The sequence below is a fragment of the Lindgomyces ingoldianus genome (assembly GCF_010093535.1).
Source record: "Lindgomyces ingoldianus strain ATCC 200398 unplaced genomic scaffold BDR25scaffold_4, whole genome shotgun sequence".
NCBI lineage: Eukaryota > Fungi > Ascomycota > Dothideomycetes > Pleosporales > Lindgomycetaceae > Lindgomyces > Lindgomyces ingoldianus.
The window spans coordinates 1,246,747-1,267,730 of record NW_022985165.1 but is presented as its reverse complement, the minus strand read 5'-3'; the positions used below and the strand labels follow the sequence as shown (position 1 = coordinate 1,267,730).

Below are 20,984 nucleotides of genomic sequence, written 5' to 3'. Positions count from 1 at the left end.
GCGTAATCGAGCTACAAGGCTACTCTTGAGAGGCTTGGATTCTTTAGCATTTGCGGCTCTGAGACAGGCGAGCACCTCTCTCGAAAGGGACTGTATGCGATCCGCCCCGAATGTGCCGAATAATACCGGCCCATATTATGGTGTTAATTAGCTTCATCCGGCTGGTCGCAGCTCTCTTGGTCTCTAGACCAAGCCGACCCTGTTCTCCTCGTGGTCATCTCTACCACATCCAAGCCCTCACCCCAACCATCCCACCAACAAATTCTGCACTCCCCGCCCCCAAAACCTCTTCAACTTCCAATGCAATAACACATCGCAACACCCAGTTCTGACACATATCCCTACCATTCATCGGCGCCGGTTCTTTCCCAACAATTCCATTAAATACTGCAGCTGGCTGAGTTCTGCAAGTTTTACAATAACATCCGCACCAGGTAGTGGGAATAGCACCCCATCTCGTCTGTCAAAGGGATATATGAGATGGGTGGGGGAGAGGAGAAGGGCCTGGCAGGTGTTAGCGAGGTTGGAGCTAGGCTGGTAGAAGGCAAGAGACCAGTGGAAACTGTTTTGGGGAGTGAGACCGGTACCTTCGATGATGACTGAGAGGATGTATTCTGCCATTTTGTGGGTGAAAGAGGGATGTCACATTAGGTGATACACTTGGACCCTGGGGATGGCGGCGGAAATTTAGTAGCGAGGAATAGCACGGTTGAAACAGATACCTTGCTGCGAAGTTCGCATAGATAACATACGAGACAAGAGCCATGATGGCTACTGAATGGAACGTTTTGCGTCACCACATAACTCAAAAGGTAAGGAGCCACACATCATTGAGCCGTTCGTTGTTTTCACCTAGGCCTCCGTGAACCACAATGCTGTCCTTCCCATCTTGTCCTCTAATCACGTCGGCGGCGAACCACCCTCGAGGATCTGGATTGCCATCATTTCCACCAGTCTCCACCTTCGTCCACCAGTTCTCGCCAACATCATACATCCATACATCACCCAACATCTTACCAGCACCGGCATGTCCGAGGGACGACGGATCGCGTTCCCCAAATAATGTGAGCAATTTCTCTTTACCTTGTAATTTTAGCGGAAGCAGAGCACAAACGCTACGGGGCTCTGGCCCAGCGTTGCCGTCGGCGGGGAATGACTTTGTCGTCCAGGTATTGGATAATATGTCGAATATATCCACGCTGCCGCCCTGTTCTGTCGTGCCATCGAAGCCGTTCATTCTGTATAGCTTGCCTTGGCTGTGGGCAATAGATGTACCACCTCGTTGCGGAGCTGGGGCATCAGGAGCCTGTGCCCACGTTCGATTGGAGGTGTCGAACTTCCAGACGTCGGAAAGCCGGTCCTTTGCAGGACAGCCAGCATGGACAAAGAGTGTCTTTTCGCCATCCGTAGCCATGCAGTGATAGCTGCGGGCTGGTGGGTATGGCTGAAGAGGGTCGGCAGGGTCAATGATAGACCAGACAGATTTGGAAGGCTCGAAGCACCACAGGGCCCCGTTCTCCTCCACTGGTGCCATGTCAAGACCTCCACGACCTGAGAAGAGGTACATTTTGCCATTAAGTGCTGCTGAAGCACTGCCAACTCGGGGACTGGGCGCCGAAGAGACGGCTTTGGTTTCGAGCTTGGGGACGTCTGGCGAGGTGAGTACCCTGTTGGCCGGGCCGCGCGTTGGATACAGACCTGGGGTGAGAGAGAAGACATCGACTTGGTCGTCGACGGGCTGTCTAGGAAGCACCTCACCACCGAAGATGCAAACTGTCTGATTGACGACAGAAAGCACCTGCGACGAACGGCGAAGGCGGTCAGAGACGAGGAGTCTCGACCAGGTAGCTGTGAGCTGGCTGACCGGCATGGTGGCCGACACGCGGTTCGTGCTGAGGTCAATGCGAAGACAATGTGATGTGAAGACAATGTCAAGTCAATGTGGATGATGGAGAAGGATCTAGTCAATTGGAGTATGTCTTTGAGTTGGTATATATGCGAGCGGCGACATCACGTTTCACCCTCCGCACCTGCATTCTGCTGTCGTCTTGAAACAGTGAATGCGGAAAGGCGGCGGGGGCACTCCGCTAGCGTGTGATTGGCGGAAACGCGAGATCACGTGATCTTTTCGATAAGGGCTAAGCTCCCCAGGAAACTTTCACGTCGGAAGCAGTTTGGTCATCCACAACCTCACATGACAACGTGCGGCAAGTTTGTCCCTGCGTACTGCAAACTGCCTGCTGCCATGAGGCTCCGTCTCTCGGTGCAGCGCCACGGCCTGCCGCCTACCAACATCCTCTGGACAATCACTGAAGAGCAGAGCACGCTTGCCTACACCATCGCCAAGCTGCTAGACGACATTAATCGCATTATCCCACTCGAAGCAGAGCACTGGGGCCTAGAAGACTACGTCGTTGAGGTGGCCGGCTTTGAATGTCTCCACTTTTCGCCTGTCGCCCGGATCCTTAAGGACGAGGACCAAGTCTCGTAAATTTATGCCTGAACATCGCGTCGACACCAGCTCACTAGTTTTGCCAGTATCCGCTCCCTATTTACCGCCGACGTTCGTGGCCGCACGCTCTCTGGGAGGCTGCAGATCTCTGAGGGAGGTCAGCACCTTGTCGACGGCATTCCCTTTGGGCGCCCATATCTCCGCGAGCCCAATCGCCCTCCGATCCGCATACCTCCTCTGAAGCGGCGTCGACTGCTGCATGAACCGGCCGCAGCTGAGGAAGGAAATGGCGAGCTTGCAGGCTTGCTCACAGAGCATGGCCATGTATCGTCGTCTGGGCAAGGCAGCGACGCTGGTCCGGGTGACGATATCAATGCCGTCAAAGGACGTTCGTTGCGGCCGAAGTCACGTGCTAAGGCCGTCCGATTCCAAATCTCGCCGGCGGGCAACCCTAGCGACAGCGAAGACAACAGCGAAGACAACAGCGAAGACGACGGCGATTTCAACCCGGATGCCGACGTCGACATAGACTCGTCTTCGGTGTCGTCCTCGTCGGAAGAAACATCCGATGGAAGCTCTGATGAGAGCTCTAACGAGAGCTCCGAGGGCTCCGAAGGGGCCGTGGACGATGCGGGAAGGAAGGCAGCTCCCAAAGCCGCAGCCCAGGCTAGAGATGGGTCTTCCAATGGCTCTGACAGCGAGTCTTCCGAGGAAAATTCAGATTCCGATTCCGGTCCCGATTCATCCTCCAATGAGAGTGACGAACCGACAGTCGAGACTACGAAGAAGAAGACTACGCCGCCGAAAAGGGGTCTTAAGGCTACCCAGTCACGCAACACACGCCGAAAAGAAGTGGCCCTTCTCAAGAGGACGCTACAGCCCCTCGGGTTAGCTTCCCCCACTGCAAGCCTCGCAGCTGCTAGAACATTTAAAGAGCAACCTCTCCACGTGAGAGAGAAACAAATCGCTGATGCGAGAGACTCTCTTGGCTTATCTGATACCATAAGGACGAAAAAGAGGAAGCGATACGATGCGCAGACTGCACCCATCGGAAAACACATACATTTTGAGGGCACCAACGCGGTTGCTGAGACTGCTCAGGCTACGCAGCAGACTGGCAACCAGCAAAACACTACCCAGAATGAATCGGAAACTCCGCACATGTCTGAAGAAGAGCGTCGGCAACTTGAGATTCGCCGCGCCCAGCTTCTGGCTTCAATCGACTCTGGCGGCGTCGATGTTACTGCCGGGCCCACCAACGGGGTCTCCCTAACTGATGTCAGCGCACGCACCTCTGTTGCTAAGACTCTAGGGCCGCAGCCCTCAAAGCGACCACGTCTCGACCTGGGAGCTGCTGGCCGGATGATCAAAGCGGGAATTCCAGTAGGTCCAACCCACCGTTGTCATGGCTTTACTAATACATGTGTGCACAGCCGGCGAAGAAAAATACCTCACCCAAGCCCAAGCAGCAACCTCACCCCGAGCCGACCAATCCCGACGCCTGGAAAACTAAGATCAACTACTCCGCTTACGAATGCTGGTACGAGGAGTTCGACGAGCTTAGCGCGCCCCCGTTCCCCTTCCAGCAACACTGGGACAAGGAATCGTGCGCAGCTATGAGGGAGAGATTCAATGCGAGTAAACGGAAGAAGAAAGGGGAAAAAAAGAAAGGTCCTAGTCCTGCAGCCCATCTTATTTTGGACTACGGCGAGAACTCAGTGGACGTTGACACTGTCATCCAATCACAGCTCCAGGATGATGTCGAAACTGCGGACAAAATTGAGCCCCAACCAGAGAACGGCCTTGACATCCCTGGTAAGATCGATATACCCCCTGTTCCCACCGATCTAGACTTCTACCCGCCAGTCGCCGAAGAGGATCTCAAAGTCGGGGCAGTCATCGTTTTCAAACATTTCGCGCTCAACCTGGAGGATATGACGCCAGAGATTAGCAACCATAAAACTGCTATTGTTGAGCATGTCCATGCTGAGGACAGAATGGTGGGCCTTCGACTTTCTAGGCAGGATGAAGGAGGTTTAGAGAAGGATGACGATGGCTGCGTGTATTTAGAGCGCGGTGAGTTGCTTGAGGCGAAGTTGTTGAAGGGCGCCTAGGTTCGGTGAAACATTAGACAAGGTTAGCAAAGTTGCACCATAGTTTGGCGACACGACGGCAGAGTTGACGGTGGGCCTGGTAGTTGATGGAATTATCTGCGAAGATACTTGGGGTCCACCTCTTATCTGGGTGCGGAGAGAAATCATCACAGATTGTGCAAGATCTCCGCGCGATTCGTACGTACATATTTCACACCAACGGAAGTCCCTTTAACTGTGAACATTTGCATTTGCAACATGCTTATTAGTATTAGCAAAGACACTAAAGATGCCAGAAGGTCTACAAAACTCCTGTACTTGCCCTGATTCAGATCCTCAGGCTGCTCATTCTCCTCTTCGTACTCCCTGGGTTTGTCCAGATCACCGACTAACAAGCCCCCACCCACCCCCTCTCTGCTCCAACTCCACCTTGACATACTCTGCCCTCATTTCCATCTTACCAATCCCTTCAACCTTCCCTAAATCACCTCTAACCCCCTGCCCCAGAATCTGGAGCACAGGTAGCGAACTCGTTTTCCAAACAGTCGTATGCGTATTCGCGGACCGAATCATCGTTAAACCGAGGAGAAGAATCGAAAGCGGAACCGTCGCAAAGAGCAGTGACAACCAAGGCCAAGTCACTGAGATGTACGATTCCAGTGCCAGCACAGTCCCGTCGTGAACCACTACCTTCGTCCCATTCCCCGGGTGGATTTTGAGGTCATTACTCAGTGCCCGCGCCACATTCTCCATGATTTCAGGAATCTTGGTGTAATCATTTTGCGCCCGCGAGGTCGGTTTAGGACTCTGATCCACGATCGTGCCTAGGACCCGTCCGACCTCAGTAGTGCCAGTGATAATATCAGCCCACGAGACTCCACCTTGGAACGCTTTGTACATGGCGATTGACAGCGCCAGAAGTGCTTCAGGCTCAACCGTATACTCCCCCGTCTCTCCCTCCTTGGTGTTGTCATCGTGGATCGTAAGTTGCGGCATGAACGTATACCGATTCCCAATCGCCTCCACCGTCCGATTCGTCGTCCTCTTAGTCGAATTCACCATCCTCGTCATCGGTCTCCCACTCTCCTCCCCGCTCGAAAACTCCTGCATGCAGAAATAAAACACCGTCTCATACATACTCGTACTCTTATCCGGCTTTTCACCCACCGAACTAAAATTATTCCGATAATTCATTAACACATCTGCAACCGGCCAAACAATATCCTCAAACCCCAAACTCAACGAAACATTCTCAGGAAGCCCCTCCGTAGAATACCGCGTTAGGGTTTGACTCCGCAGTGCCGAGACATTCAGGAACGTCGTCGACATGTCGCAGGCATAATGACAAGATTGTGTTGCGCTCGCATTCTTCCCTGTGCACGGGGAGCAGATACTGTCGCGTTGTTTCGTCACATCCTTAGTTTCCTGACATATTCCCAGTGATTTGTAATTCGTCCATGTGCAGTTCCCGGTACTGCAGTCCGGATTCGGGAATGCGACTTCTTGGTCCAGCGGTGTGTATAGCCCGATGTACATTGCGCCGATCAGCGAGTTTGGCGCGGATATATAATCGTCGCCGTCCTGCAAGGCGTCCATTGATAGACTGTAATTCTGCGCTCGGGGAATCGTTGCCGTTCCCGTAGGAACGGGAATCGAGCGTGTGGGTTGGCTCAGCGCTTGCTGTGTTAACGGGTCAATGGCAATCGCCAATATCGTGACAATGCACCCTAGACTCGCAATGTGCATGAACCGTAGCCGGAACAGGAGGAAGATGGATCCGAGGATTCCACGAGATGCTGAGTCGAAGATTTCGAAGTCGAGAAGTGGTAGTGGCTGCCCGCGAGCAAACCAGGTCCATTTTAATTGCCCTATGCAGTCTGCAATGGGCAGCAGCGCCAAGGTTTTTATGATGGTGGAGAAGACGGCGAGGACGGAGTTGGGCGATATACTCCAGGGCCAATCTTTCAGTGGCTGCGACTCATTTCAGCACTGCAGTTCATGTATTGTATCGGACGAAATTTCTGGAGACGTTACTGGCCTTGTTATCGTACTTGTCGAGAAGTATAACTATTCCAACGAGCGCAGCGACGCTTAGCGTTAAACATGAGATCTCAAGAAGCCACCATTCCCATATCGCAGTCCAGAATATGTTCCTTTTGGGACCCCGCTCTCGTGGTTGCTGGATCTGAAATGGTTCGTATTCTTGTCTTGGTGCGTAGTCTTCGTCCCATTGCGCGACTGTGTGATGCGTTGCACTCGGGCCGCCACCAAGTCCACCCCAGGTTTTCATGGTCTGCATCTCGAACTATCAGGCGGCCCGAGGGTTTTCGAAAGTAATAAGGGCACGAACCCTCGAAGAGACAGGCTTTAAGTGGGCTATATATCCCTAACGGAAAGGTGCACAACTCGGCCAAAATCGCCCCCAAACTTGGGCTGCCCGCCTGATCGGCTCGATGACGATTCTCAGCGGTTGGCGGAAGCTTGTAGGGTCCTCATTCGACATCTAGTTACATCGTACGTCCACAAAACTTGGTCGACGGCATACAGTCAGGTTGTAGGCCGATCGTTACCACAGCTTCCGGCGCCTTGTGGGCTAAGGTTATTCTTAGAAGACTGTCGTGTGGAAAAGGACGCACGCATTTTTAAGACAAAAAGAAATACAAGCGGTTAGCACTCGCGCCTAACCGTTTGAGGAACATCGCAACTCGTAGCGTTTCAGGAGCCGCATCCCGATTCGCTTACGGGTGACGGTTTGGGCCACGAACATGGATGGGTACGATAGTTGATTGATCATCCATGGAGGGAAGTGCTGGAAGAGTCCCGACATGTATGCGTCTTATTGGAAGCGAGGTTTGCCGTGTGGTAGTTTTTAGCAAAAATTTAGTTACTGGGGATTCATGTCCACCTCGCGTTGGGGGGAAGTATCGCCCCGATAGACTGCGGGACCGACCTGAGACTGGTTGCTCGCATTGCAGGGGAGCCTGTAGATGGTAAACAACCGGCGCAGTGAAGACCAAATGTAACCTACTCCTAACCCTAACGCTAGGTCTCGCGAGTTCACTTCTACTGTAGGTAGCTGCTGTGCAGGGTATGAACCTGGTATTGATACGAGGCGAAGTGTTCAGGTAGGTCTTGCTAGTGATACATCATCTAAGGAAGAGGATGGCAGTTTCTGGATGAAGATTCGGGATCATTCTGCACTGAAGGATGTTTTCTGTGACGCTGAATTTCATGTGGTGATTAGGACTCTTAGAAGTCCGGGGCCGGGGTCTTTGATGCGAACCCCCGATCTCGCACCCCGCTTAATGACACCGCTCTTCTATCCTCCACCCTGCCGTGAAGGCACAACTCTTCTCGTTAGATTAACTTCTCTTCTACCTCTGTGGCTAAATGGCTTGCAGTAACTCCGCAGAAATCTGACATGCGGGGCTTCTTTAGGGAACCTTTTGACGATGTGGCGTGGCGTATGGCGTTACTTCCGTCATTCCGGCCACCAGGTGTTGAACCTTACCCAAGTCGACTTGGTTCTCGGCATCCTATCTTGGACCATTTTGCAACTGCCGTGGTGGGGTACCAGTGTCAATGTTACCGACCAAGAGAATTTTTCTTCAACCTCCTACTCTGTTTGTGTCTTTTTAAAGGATCCTGCTTGCTCATTCTCTTGCTGCTGATACTTCCTGGAGAGTTGAACTTCTACAACTCGACCTACCTCTATTTCTAAAGCCTGGGCACGAAGGATCAGCCTCATATCCGCCTCAATGGTTCTCCCGTACGGTGTTTACAGGGCAGACCACGTGGGTTCTTTCCTGCGCCCAAAGGCCGTTCTCGATGCCCGGGAGGCAGTTGCGAACAATACTTCCACTACTGAGGAGCTCCGTAAAGTTGAAGATAAATGCATCACCGACGTAGCCACCAAGGAGATATCGAATGGCCTGCGCTCCATAACTGATGGCGAGTATCGCCGGGCTTATTTTCACCTCGATTTTCTGCAGCATCTCTCTGGCATCGAGATCAAAGGACAGACGGGGATGATACGGCCGCACGGATTTTCGCCCCCAGTGCTGGTCGTCACGGGTAAACTTGGCCATCCAAAGGCAATCCAAGTCGATGACTTCAAGTTCCTCGAGCGCGCGATTAAAGAGAACGGGGGTGCGGCAACGACAAAGGTATGCATACCAAGTCCGACTATGGTGCATTTCCGTGGTGGGCGTGCGAGCATAGATATTGAAGCATATCCCGACTTGGACGAGTTTTTCGAAGATCTCGCACGTGTATATCAGGAAGAATTGGACTCATTGTATCAAGCGGGATGTCGGTTTGTACAACTCGATGACACAAACCTCGCTTATCTATGCGATCCGGATATGAGGAAGATGGTCGAAGAGCGAAATGAGGATTTGAACGTTCTCCCACGAAAGTATGCTGAGCTCATCAACGCCGCGATATCCAAGCGACCGAAAGACATGAAGATTGGAATTCACCTCTGCAGAGGCAACTACCGCTCCAAGTGGTTTGCATCAGGGGGATATGAGCCTGTTGCTGAAGTCCTCTTCAAGGAACTCAACGTCGATGCTTACTTCCTAGAATACGATGATGCACGCAGCGGCGACTTTAAACCGCTCCGCCATCTTCCCGACCACAAAGTCGTGGTTCTCGGACTCATGTCTAGCAAGAAGAACACTCTTGACAATAAAGAGGAAATACGGGAGAGACTAAAGCAGGCAGCAGAGGTGTGTCCTAAGGGTCTCGATCAGCTATGCTTGAGTCACCAGTGCGGGTTCAGCTCGACTATGGAAGGCAATGAGTTGACAGAGGAAGAGCAGTGGGCGAAAGTGAGACTCGAGGTCGAGATTGCGAAGGAGGTTTGGGGCCCGGATCTCTCGAAGTGAGATAAGAGAGTTTTGGAGTATGTCTGGTGGCGAGTGTTCACGAGCTTGTTCGGAAAACGATATGATCGTCGGTAGACCATATCATTTACCTGTTGGTTCAACCCAATGGCTTTTGTATCCTTATCTCCTGTGGCCAGCTGTTATTGCCGTTCATTCCCGAACCCTGGAATGCACCGCTCGTAATAATAAGGCTGATTCTCAACGCAATTGAAGCGCAGGTGTCACTTTTAATTTTCTATACACATCCACTTGCATCCACAAGATCCTAAGATTCTCCGTCCTTTCCATGCCGATTCCTCCATATCAATGTTCTCCTATTCTTCCACACATAAAATTTGATTGACAAGACTCGGGCTATACCTTTCAATCGCGGTGATTCTCCTCCGTTAGGGTTAGGTCGTGCATGATTGTTGCCATCGCAGTTCCTGTCAGAGAATTGTTTGAGCCTCTGTGCGCTATTCCCAATCTGTCGTTAGCCGCCATTGGGTCGAAACAAAGGAGGGGGCACACGTGGACAATACTCGCCATTTCGAAACTCATGGGAACTCCGTCACCTGTTTGGTGTCCACAAGGTTGCGATTTTTCAGCGATCACATACCCAATGTGTTTGAAATGCACGGGCGCACCCATCAGGATGGTATCGGGTCAGAAAAACATGCGGGGATGAGACGGATGCCACAAAACTTTCCTCATGTTGCAGCCAAGGCTACCGGACACACCTTCAGGAATAAATTCATGTGTACAGTATATTTCCATTGGACCCTGCATAACTGCGCAGGAAGGTGGTATTCTTTTACTTTGCCGTTTATCGAATCGTTCGCCCAAACTCTCACAAATTGCATTTCGTTGATCTGATGGTCAGCATTATGGCTCAAAACGACCCGAAGTATCAGATTGGAGCAGAGCAGGCGCGGCAAAATATGATGGTAGGGATTTCGATCGCTATGACATCCATAGGAGGTAACTTGACCCAATGATGCTTCGCTGACTGTGCTGACGATGACAGCTATTGTCGTTGGTTTTCGTCTCTTCACTCGTTCCCTAATTGTGGGTCGCCTGTTTGCCGATGACTGGGCTATGGTCACGACAATGGTCTTTTCGTTTGCATATCTGTTAGAAGTGTTGATCGGGGCGAAGTCGTTCAAGGCTGGGTTTAGCGGAGCACAGCTGAGCGTGAGTGACATGCAAGGCATCCTTAAGGTACGTGCAGCTCTTCAATTCACAGATAAGTGGTCGTCTAACCAGCTTTTCAGATCACGACCGCCATCGTGGTGACTTACAAGATGACGCTCACCATGATCAAAGTCTCCATCTTGTGCTTCTACCTCCGCCTCGGTATTCTTCTCCCTGTCTGCATTGACATAACATGGCTAACATACCTGGGTAGCGGTGCGCAGGACCTTTGAGCAGCTTTGCCAGTATACTCTAGTACTAGTCGTAGTATTCCAAGTCGTCGTGACCGCGGTGACGATTGGGCAATGCGTTCCGATGAACAAGCTGTGGGACTTTACCGGTGCTGTGAATGGGAAATGTATCAACACGAACATATTCTATCACTGTATGACCCCACTATCATGGCACGGTTCGATCTGATTCGTCTAGTCGCGTCCGTCTTTCACATCGTTACCGACATCTGGATCCTCATCCTCCCATACCAAATCGTAACCCGCATCGCTCGACCATGGCACGAAAAGCTCTCTCTGATCGCCATCTTCGGCCTGGGCATCTTCAGTATTGCCGCTGCGATTACTCGCCTCAGCTTCTTGCACATCTTCACCGAGTCCAAAGATCCATTCTACGATAGCCTTCCCATCAACATCTGGTCGATGGTCGAAGTAAACACGAGCATCATCTGCGCTTCCCTACCTACATTGAAGCCGCTAATAAGTCGATCGCAGCGCAGTAGGACTAGGGAGGTGAATGGGTACACTGGCAAAAGCGACGCAGCGACACACGGTAGTAATGGAACGGAGATGTCGATCACGAAAGAGACCAGAATGGATGTTTCGTTTACCGAGAGTTTAAGACCCCCTGTTCCGCCTAAGTCAAGCCATAGCGATTGGGACTTTGATTCGAGTATGGATGTTTTCCGGGCAGCGAAGAGAATCGAGGCGCAATTTGTTTAATAAGTGTTTCGGACCGGTTATTAGTTGTATAATCTACGTTATTCTTTATCGGCGCGTAATAGATGCATTATGTAGCTAGAATTAAAGCGCCAGCGGGAGAATGTCGAGCAGCGTGCAAAATCCAGATACCGAATCTGCAAAGAACTGTACTGAGGTCTCCATACCAGTACCATGATCAACCTAAAACAGAACCAGAGTACATTACTTTTCAAGTGGGGTCCTTTATCAGGCGGATCATTGGATTGTTTTGGACCTAAAGCGGAGGCATAGTTGTGAGGCAATATGTGCGTCTGAATGTGAGCCACCAAGAGGAACCCTATTCCTGGACCATTCAATTAGATCCTATAAGGAGCACGCTGCTTTGTTTCTCAAGACCCTTCCAACAATTATGCCAAACAACAAAGTTCTAAGTGAAAAAGCGCTCGATAATTATTCTAAGTGGCATGACAATTAGAATACTAGAGACAATCTAGAAGAGAAAGACTTTGAAATAACAAGCAGGTGTTAGCTGTAACGATTCTCACGAATCGTTCCATCGTCAGGTCGCTCGGATCCTATCCGAAGGGTCCCCGTATCGGCCCCGATCATGACTCGACCCTGTCCCCCGCAGTTACCCCTATTCACCTAAGTATTTAGTCGCACCTCTCCCCTTAGCTAGCTTAGTAGTTTTCTAATATCCTTTATACAAGGCCTATAGGTGTTAATAGATATTCCTAGATTCTAAGTCCCCACGCACTTCTATATACTTCTAAGTAGATTTCTACTGCATTTAGACCTATTATCTTACCTATGCTGTTACATTATATTAGAAAACTTACTTTTACTAGTAATAGCTTTATTAATAATATTATATTAATTATTTATTTAACTATATCTAACTTTAAAAAGTGTTTAATTTAGTTTAAGTGAAAGTTTTTACACACTATTATATTAAATTATTTAGTTATTATAAATAAAATTTTAAAAACTTTTTATTAACTAAAGCTTTTAAGTTTAGAACTTTTTATCTTTTATAATTAAGATTACTTTTAGAAAAGTTATAAAAAGTGTACTAAGGTAAAAACTTAAAGACTACTAAAAACTTATTAGAATTAAAGATAACTACTAATACCTAACTTTTAACTACTTTTAGACCTTAGTATAAAGCTTACAACACGCTTTAGTTATAGCTAAAGTAAAATGCTTACTACTAAAGCTAAATAACTACTAACTTTAATAGCTAAACTTTTTTTTATAAGACTTAAAGCTAAAAACCTACTAAATTTAAAGTTAAACTTTAGTATTATAGCTTTAGAAAACTAAGTTACTTAATTAAAAGTATAAATTAAGTAGCTAACTAAATTAAAAACTATTAGTCTTAATTAACTTTTACTAACTACTAAATTACTTTTAATAATACTTTAAATTACTTTTACTACACTAATAGTTAAAGACTTTTTAAGCACTTTTAAGCTTTTTTAAAGTTACCTTACTAAATGCATACTTAAGATTAAAAACTTTATAAATAGTAAAAAACTTATATTTAAATAATAGTAAGCTTTTATTATAAATAAACTTAATATTAATTTAGATTACTACTAGAGTAAGCGTATACGCATAGTGTTAGTATAGAGACACACTGCTAGTATTGCAAAGGAATATCTAGAGCCTAGATACTTAGCTAAATTAGATAACTTTTAGTTTAAAAATATAAAAAAAATAATTAAGCTTTTATAAACTTACTTTATTACTAGTAATAAAAAAATAGAGGCGTAACAGGCGTTTTAAACTTTAAGAATAAGTAAAAAAAAAGAGTTTTTTACTTTTAAAGCTTACTTAATTAGTGCTACTATTAAAAAGTTTATATTAAAGTTAAAATAGTTCTTTTACCTATAAAAGAAGATACTGCTTAGCCTAAAAGTACTAAACTTAGGTTTTAAACATACTTAAAAAGGCTTTTTTAAGATAATAGTAGCCTACTTAATAGCTTATAATATAGAAAAAAGAAACACTTTTACTATTTTAAAGTAAACTATTAACAACACTTAATGTTTTAATACTAAACTTATTATAAATTAATTTTAAAAGGTTTCTAGTAATATATTAAAGACAGTATACTATTCTAGTGCACTACAACCTGCACCTATGTTAGTACCCTAGTCCACCCCTGCTACCTACTGTTAACCTAGCTAGACACCTGCCTCTAAAAGACAGACAACTTCTAGTAACTATTATAATTATAGTAAACTAAAACATTTTACTAGTAATTATCTTATCTCTAAAGTATAAAAAATTAAGGTAGAGTAATAAAAATTAAAAAAAGTTTATAGATATAAATAATTATAAGCTAAACTTTTCTTAAATAAAAAATAAAAAAGCTTAAAAAAACTTTTTATTTTAAGCTTAAATAAGTATAAGTTAGTAAATATTAACTTATTACACTTATTTAAAAAAAACATTTTTAAGTCTCTACTATTTTATACTTAAAAGGCATTAGAGTTTAATTAAATCTTTTAGTTATTACTAGTGTATATAGTTTTTTATTTATTAACTTAATAACTACTAAGTTTTTATTTTAATACTTTTATATTTTTATCTAACATTTACTTTTTAAAGTTATAGTTAAGAGCTTTTAAGACTAAATCTAAGTTCCTGTCTACTAGTATATCTGCCTGCATATGTAAATTAATAGTAGAAGCATCTAAAACTACTCTTTTATTATTATAAACCTTAGCTTACAAGATTATATTATTAGCATTAAATAGTTATATTATTTTAAACTTTAACTAGATATAAAGAAGAATTAAATTATATAGCTTAGTAAGTATTTTACTACTTATAAACTTTTACTACTTTTGCTTATGCAATTAAACTAGCCTACGTGTAATAAAGAAGTAGAGTTAGATGTTAGACAACACAACATACTATAAAAAAGAACTATATTTAGTAGTTATATAGCTTAACAATCTACTGCATTAAGGGTTTACTAAGGCTACTAAAATTATACTGCTCTTTTATTATCTATAGTCTAAAGACACTCTAATTATCTATCTACTTATCTATTAAGATGTCTAGAATAGGTCTAAAAGACATCTATTTTCTTTTTATTACCTTTATTTTAGTAAATGCTTTTTATTTTAACATAAAAAAAATAAGTTCTTTTTAACTTTTATTTATAAAATTAAGCATTTAATTAAAGATAAGTAAGCTTTACTATTAAATAATAGTTATAAAACTAAAGTATTAGTAAACTTCTAATTACTATCTAAATACTATTAGTACTAAGATGTATTTAGCTACACTATAGCTTACTAATTACTAGCACATTACTTATATAACTATAAGATTATCCTTATAAAACTTTTTTTTAATAGTTACAGCTCTTTGTACAAACAGAACATTAAGGAACTAGAGGTAATAAAGAAATATATTATAAATAATCTAAAATATAGCTTTATTAAGTAAAGTTAAAGCCCTTTTACATTTTTTATCCTTTATGTACAGAAATTAAATAGCAACTTATGTATTTATGTTAATTACTATAAACTTAATACTATTACTTATAAAGATACGTATCTAATACTATGTATAAATAAACTTTTATTAAGACCTATGTCTGTACGTAAGTACAGCTGCGTCTGTACACGCGTACAGCTGAATTAGGTTGCCTCAAACGTTAGCTATCTAGCCTGTGCGTTAGGGGCTATAGGTACTTAAAAGCCCTCTTTCTTTATACAAAAAAAGGGCAGTAGTTAATAATAATTTTTTTTTTACTTACTTACCTCTTAGTACACTCTTTAGGTGTACATTTGTTTAATTAAACCTAGGTTAACTAACACTAATTAGTCTATTAATAAACTATTTACTATATGCGTAGCTACACAGAGGATATTATTCTTAATAGATAGATTTATAAGAATTAATAAAACTACTACTATACAAGAAGCTTACTCCCACTGTGTGCGTAGCCACATAGAGAGGGCTTAGACGCTCACACCCACCGCGTGCGTAGCTACGCAGAGAGGGCGTGAACAAGCCTTGTGCGCGCCCCTAGAGTTAACCGCCTGTACAAGAGCCAGCCCGCCGCTGCAGTATCTATCTACCGCGTGCGTAGCCACGCAGAGGAGGCACCTACTGCACTGGTAGCCGTCGTATGCCCCCGGAGTCAACCGCCTGTACGAGAGCCAGCTCGCTAGCTGCAGTATCTATCTACCGCGTGCGTAGCCACGCAGAGGAGGCACCTACTGCACTGGTAGCCGTCGTATGCCCCCGGAGTCAACCGCCTGTACGAGAGCCAGCTCGCTAGCTGCAGTACCTATCTACCGCGTGCGTAGCCACACAGAGGAGGCATCTACTGCGACTGGTAGCCGTCGCACGCCCTTAGAGTCAACCGCTAGTACAAGAGCCAGCCAACCAGCCGCAGCACCTATCTACCGCGTGCGTAGCCACACAGAGGAGGCATCTACTGCGACTGGTAGCCGTCGCACGCCCCGGAGCCAACCCGCTACCCTGTACAACAGCTTGCTCTTTGAGAGCCACCGTACAGTCAACTAGCCCCCCCCCCCCCCCCCCCCCCCCTGAGAACGGCCGTACGAACACACGACCAGCACCACCCACCCTCAACCACCACCCAGACAACCGCCGTACAAACGCAACCGGCACCCACCCCCCCTAGACAACAGCCATACGAACAAGCAACTGGCAACCCCTTACCTTGTCATAGGATACTTGTACAATAAACTAGTAGAGATGACCCACGTGTCTAGAACAATACTATAAAAGGAGGTTAACCTTCTAGTAGACTGTTTTAATATGTTAACAAATCCCTTCTAAGTACAACAAACCTTGTACGTAGCAGATATCCTTATCTTTATGTGTATAAGAGAGTACAGTCTATCTAACTTTATAAAAGACTTTAAAGGCTAGACATAACAGGATTTTAATAACTTATCTTATGCGTTTAGGCAAGAGCTTCTCTATGCTCTAGCTAAGCACAGGATCTATCTAGTAGGAAAGAGATGCTGTACGCAGGCTAAAAAGCTAGCAGGTGTTGCAAACTAGCAGTACATAATTAGCCCTGTACAAAGAAGAGGAAAGGATACAAGAGGTAGTATAAAAAAAATAAAGATTAAAGTAAAGGTAATAAGTAAGTAACTTAATTTATAAAAATAAAAAGTTGCTAGTGTCTGTACATAAGTACAGCTGTGTCTGTACACGCGTACAGCTAAATTAGGTTGCCTAAAACGTTAGCTATCTAGCTTGTGCATTAGGGGCTATGTGTACTTAAGAGCCCTCTTTCTTTGTATAAAGAGAGAGGGTAGTAGTTAATAATAAGAAGATCTTTGCCTGCTCACCTCTTAGTACGCCCCTTGGGCGTACGTTTGTTCAATCAAACCCAGGTCAACCGACAACCTATAAAGGTAGCTATTTTCACCAAGTTTAATATTTACGCAGCTTTTAATAAGATTAGGATAAACCTAAGCTTTAAAGAGTGTACTACCTTTTAGACATAATATAGAACATATAAATGTAAAGTTCTGCCTTTTAGATTATGTAATAGCCTAGTAACTTACTAGCGCTATATAAATAATATATTAATTAACTACCTAAACAACTTCTGCATTACTTATCTAAATAATATTCTTATCTACTTTAAAAATAAAGCAACTTATATCCTCTATATTAAAAAAGTTTTCAAAAGGCTATAGTAAGCAAGATTATAAGTAGAGATTAAAAAAAGTAAATTTTATATTACTTAAACAAAGTATCTTAGCTATATACTTTTAAATAAAGAACTAAAAGTTAACCTAGAGAAAGTAGAGGTGCTATGCAACTAGTAGGCGCCTACTACTATAATAGGTGTAAAATCTTTTCTAGGCTTTACTAGATTTTATTAATAATTTATTCTAAAAATCTTTTAAGTAGTAAAACTAATTATTACACTTTAAAGTCTTACTATCTCTTTTATATAGACTTTAGAGTGTAATATAGCTTTTAAAAAGCTAAAGTCTATGCTACTAAGTATACCTACACTTTACTATTTTAACTTTATGTTATAAACTAAAATTAAAACTAACGCTTTTAATAAAGTAGTAGCAGAAGGTCTATCTTAGAAACATGCTAATAGAAATTAGTGCTTTGTTTTATTTTATAGTAAGGTTTTATCTAGTTTAGAGCTAAACTAGGAAATATATAATAAAAAGCTATTTATAATTATTACTATGTTTAAATAATAAAGAGCTAAGCTTACATTAGTAATAATAAGCACTCTAGTATATACTAATTATTAGTTATTAGAGTACTTTATAATAATAAAGGTGCTAAATGCTTATTAAGTTTATTAGGCTAAAAAGTTAGCTTAGTATTACTTCTAAATTAAGTATACTCTTAGTAAGAATAACACTAGGGCAGACATCTTTAGCTATTATAAATAAGATGTAGAAAATTTAAGAGTAGCTTAAACTAATAACTAGTTAAGAGTTTTACTTAGACTATACTAACTCTACCTTTAAATTAATAAGAAATTAGCCTAGTACTATATTACTTGAACAACAACTTAAGTAACCTTACTAACTATTATAAAAGAACTAGACTAGGTTATGTCTTTAAATTCTTTAAAATTAATTAACATATTACTTTAAAAGAATTAAGCCTTTTTTACATAGAAGTAAAAACTTCTACCCTGCTATTATTAGATAGAAAATAGACTACTACTTTATGCTAACTATTTATGTGTTCTAGTAGACTCCCTACTGTGTACTTAATGTAACGGCGCAGGCAAGACAATGGGTCCGAATGCGGTGGGAATCCACTCAGAGGCATATGGGAGTGCGTGGGGACTCTGAACCTGGGAATGCTATTAACACCTATAGGCCTTGTACAAAAGGATATTAGAAAACTACTAAGCTAGCTACAGGGGCAAGGTGCAACTAAATACATAAGGGAATAGGGGTACAGCAGAGGGCAGGGCAGAGTTAGGGCTAGGTTAAGGTTAGAGCTAATATAAAGGCCTTTTAGAGGTTTGTTACAATCCTTGCTTCGTAGAAGCACTCGGGTTGGTGTGATTCCTAATGGGGTAGGACGGGTTGTAAGGGGCCAACGGCAGGGTGTACAGTCCTACGTATAGGCTACTAGGCTAGTGGAGTGAGGTAGAGCAACTGGATCATAGTTTGCCCTTATGCGGCAGTATAGTGGCTGGGTTAAACAGTCCTGTTAGACAGGGTTAGAGGTATATATAGTGCAAGATATACAGATAGTATTACAACTCTTTAGAAAGCTAAAAACTACTTAGTCTATATAAAAGATAAACTAAACATTAAACACACCTTTTAAAGGTTGTTTAAGGTTAAAACTATATACATGTTTAGAGGTGCTAAGAACAAGTTAGGTAAGTTTCTTAAGTTAGCTACACTACTAACTTGCTTAACTTGCTTAGCTTATTAGGACTTATAGCCTACTACTTTTACTAGATAACACACTCTTCTATAACTATAGGCAGCTGCGCTGCTTTTGTAACTTCTAATTAGTCTATAAGCAAATCCTGCTCTAACCTAGCTAGATTGTGGAGCACTAGTAGTGGAGTTATACTAGTCTAACTATAGACTGTAACACGCTGCCTCTTCTCCCTAGCAGCGTCCTTGCTGCTCTGCTTACACAACTGTGTTAGTAAGAGTTTATTTATAAGGTAAGTGTCTACCTACTAAAAGGTGTTCTTAACATTTATCTTTTTTAAGCTAAATAGCTTGCTAGTCTTATTTATTTTATTATCTTTACACTATTTTTTATTTTAATTCTCTTTATTAGACAAAGATACAACTCTATAGCACTTACTAATTATTAGAGTTGTCTTATGTATTAACCTTATTATTAAACAAGTGCGTAGAGTGTGTAAGGAAGAATAGCAGGTGCAATGCCTTTATTTTAGACGCTGCGTAAAATTAGCTAAAGAAGAAGAGAGAAAAGCTACTTTAAAATGCTAAGGCTATAAAAGTCTGTAAACAGAATTTTTAAAATAAGTTATTCTATTATCTAAAAGAAATAATAAGAGTAATAGATAAAAAGTGTTCTAAATAAAATTATATCTAAAAATTATTAGATTTATTAAAGGCTTAACACACAAAGTACTTAAAAAGGGACCTTTTTTCCTTAGATAAGATAGAGGCCCTTAAGGCTAAAGTAAAGGGCTGTTTACTTTTTTAACTTTTTTTTAGTAAAGACTTATCTTTAAAGGCTGCTACTATCTAGTAATAATGTAGCTATTCTTTTTAAGATAAGTGCCTTATTACCTAGCTAGTTTTTTTAAGATAAGCCTAGAGGTACTTTTACACTAACAGCTGCGCGCTCTATAAGTTCTTAGCTAGTTTTTATGTGTTTTTACTAGTAAGCTATTTTTTTTATTTTACTAAGAACTTTTTTTTATTTTTTTAATTACTAATAATTTATTTAACTTTGTATTTAGTTTCTGTCTTTTTTTATTTCTATATAAATAAAGAGATGTCCTTAAATGCCTTTTTTAGTTTAAAAATATAAAACTATAGGTGTATCTTTATATATAGAGGAAGTTTAAGCTTACAGTTATCTTATTAAGTTTATAAGACTTTTTAGAGTCTTATTCTTTTTTCTGCTAGCTTTCTTAAGGGTTTAGGTATTTTAAGATTCTTAGTTTTAAGATATACGTAGTCTTCTAGGTAGATTTCTAGTCTAGATTGTTATAGTTTATTTATATATTATTTTATTATCTTCTAACTAAATTTAGCTTTAATTGCTAACTTTTTATATATGCCTTATAAATTTAATAGTTAATTAATTAATTTAGGCAGATCTATAGGCTAATTCCTGTGTAGCATAAAATAGAGATTATAACTAAAATTAGCTTTATATAGTATTTCTTTTATTATAGCAGATTCTACTATGTTAATAGCTAGTTACGCTATTAGAAGCTATTCTGCCTAGTTGTTCTAACTATAGAAGATGTACTTCCTTAGGTACTTTTCTACTTTAGCATTTACCTATTTAGTTTGTCTATCTATTTATAAGTAGTATATAGTAGATAATTTATATGTTATGCTAAAGTGTTGTATAGCAGCTTTTTAGAAATTACTAGTAAATAATTTAACTTTATTAGAAATAATAGTCTTAGGGCATTTATACACTAATTGTTGGTTGACCTAGGTTCGATCAAACAAACGTACGCCTAAGGGGCGTACTAAGAGGTAAGTAGGCAAAGATCTTCTTATTATTAACTACTACCCTCTCTTTTTGTACAAAGAAAAAGGGCTCTTAAGTACACATAGCTTCTAACACATAGGCTAGATAGCTAATGTTTTAGGCAACCTAATTTAGCTATACGCGTGTACAAACATAGCTATACTTATGTATAAACACTAGTAACTTTTTACTTTTATAAAGTTACTTACTTATCTATATATTAATTTTACTTTTTTTT

The 20,984-nt window shown here is 42.5% G+C and overlaps 6 protein-coding genes across 6 annotated transcripts; 3 read left to right on the top strand and 3 right to left on the bottom strand.

Moving 5' to 3' along the window:
* Positions 1 to 348: 348 nt before the first annotated feature.
* BDR25DRAFT_350190 (uncharacterized protein) lies at positions 349 to 766 on the bottom strand (the record flags this gene model as incomplete). Its single annotated transcript, XM_033694658.1, has 2 exons — positions 349 to 614; positions 667 to 766. The coding sequence occupies 2 exons, from the start codon at positions 764 to 766 to the stop codon at positions 349 to 351; spliced, it is 366 nt and encodes a 121-aa protein (XP_033552747.1).
* Positions 767 to 805: 39 nt separating this feature from the next.
* On the bottom strand, positions 806 to 2,015 carry BDR25DRAFT_331598 (galactose oxidase; the record flags this gene model as incomplete). The annotated part of the gene is made up of 2 exons (XM_033692656.1): positions 1,699 to 2,015; positions 806 to 1,650 (listed from the first exon to the last, which is right to left on the bottom strand). Exons 1-2 carry the CDS (start codon positions 1,868 to 1,870, stop codon positions 806 to 808), a joined length of 1,017 nt encoding a protein of 338 aa, XP_033552746.1. The 5' UTR covers positions 1,871 to 2,015.
* Positions 2,016 to 2,183: 168 nt separating this feature from the next.
* BDR25DRAFT_391295 (uncharacterized protein) lies at positions 2,184 to 4,758 on the top strand. Its single transcript, XM_033698140.1, has 3 exons — positions 2,184 to 2,487; positions 2,539 to 3,835; positions 3,886 to 4,758. Exons 1-3 carry the CDS (start codon positions 2,195 to 2,197, stop codon positions 4,564 to 4,566), a joined length of 2,271 nt encoding a protein of 756 aa, XP_033552745.1. The 5' UTR covers positions 2,184 to 2,194; the 3' UTR covers positions 4,567 to 4,758.
* Positions 4,759 to 4,839: 81 nt separating this feature from the next.
* BDR25DRAFT_253533 (uncharacterized protein) lies at positions 4,840 to 7,074 on the bottom strand. The gene is made up of 2 exons (XM_033686244.1): positions 6,584 to 7,074; positions 4,840 to 6,516 (listed from the first exon to the last, which is right to left on the bottom strand). The coding sequence occupies exons 1-2, from the start codon at positions 6,842 to 6,844 to the stop codon at positions 4,927 to 4,929; spliced, it is 1,851 nt and encodes a 616-aa protein (XP_033552744.1). The 5' UTR covers positions 6,845 to 7,074; the 3' UTR covers positions 4,840 to 4,926.
* Positions 7,075 to 7,945: 871 nt separating this feature from the next.
* On the top strand, positions 7,946 to 9,635 carry BDR25DRAFT_300808 (UROD/MetE-like protein). Its single transcript, XM_033689447.1, has one exon. The coding sequence runs from the start codon at positions 8,304 to 8,306 to the stop codon at positions 9,432 to 9,434; it is 1,131 nt and encodes a 376-aa protein (XP_033552743.1). The 5' UTR covers positions 7,946 to 8,303; the 3' UTR covers positions 9,435 to 9,635.
* Positions 9,636 to 10,300: 665 nt separating this feature from the next.
* On the top strand, positions 10,301 to 11,560 carry BDR25DRAFT_278650 (uncharacterized protein; the record flags this gene model as incomplete). Its single annotated transcript, XM_033687697.1, has 5 exons — positions 10,301 to 10,394; positions 10,441 to 10,634; positions 10,688 to 10,769; positions 10,822 to 10,992; positions 11,037 to 11,560. The coding sequence occupies 5 exons, from the start codon at positions 10,301 to 10,303 to the stop codon at positions 11,558 to 11,560; spliced, it is 1,065 nt and encodes a 354-aa protein (XP_033552742.1).
* Positions 11,561 to 20,984: the final 9,424 nt, after the last annotated feature.

What these genes read in the sequence shown, in the direction of transcription:
- BDR25DRAFT_391295 (XM_033698140.1), top strand. Translation starts at nt 2,195, where the DNA reads ATGACAACGTGCGGCAAGTTTGTCCCTGCGTACTGCAAACTGCCTGCT. An exon ending in AAGGACGAGGACCAAGTCTC is followed by an intron (nt 2,488 to 2,538) that starts GTAAATTTATGC and finishes TAGTTTTGCCAG; the next exon opens with TATCCGCTCCCTATTTACCG. An exon ending in TGATCAAAGCGGGAATTCCA is followed by an intron (nt 3,836 to 3,885) that starts GTAGGTCCAACC and finishes ATGTGTGCACAG; the next exon opens with CCGGCGAAGAAAAATACCTC.
- BDR25DRAFT_253533 (XM_033686244.1), bottom strand. Translation starts at nt 6,844, where the DNA reads ATGCAGACCATGAAAACCTGGGGTGGACTTGGTGGCGGCCCGAGTGCA. An exon ending in TCGACAAGTACGATAACAAG is followed by an intron (nt 6,517 to 6,583) that starts GCCAGTAACGTC and finishes AATGAGTCGCAG; the next exon opens with CCACTGAAAGATTGGCCCTG.
- BDR25DRAFT_300808 (XM_033689447.1), top strand. Translation starts at nt 8,304, where the DNA reads ATGGTTCTCCCGTACGGTGTTTACAGGGCAGACCACGTGGGTTCTTTC.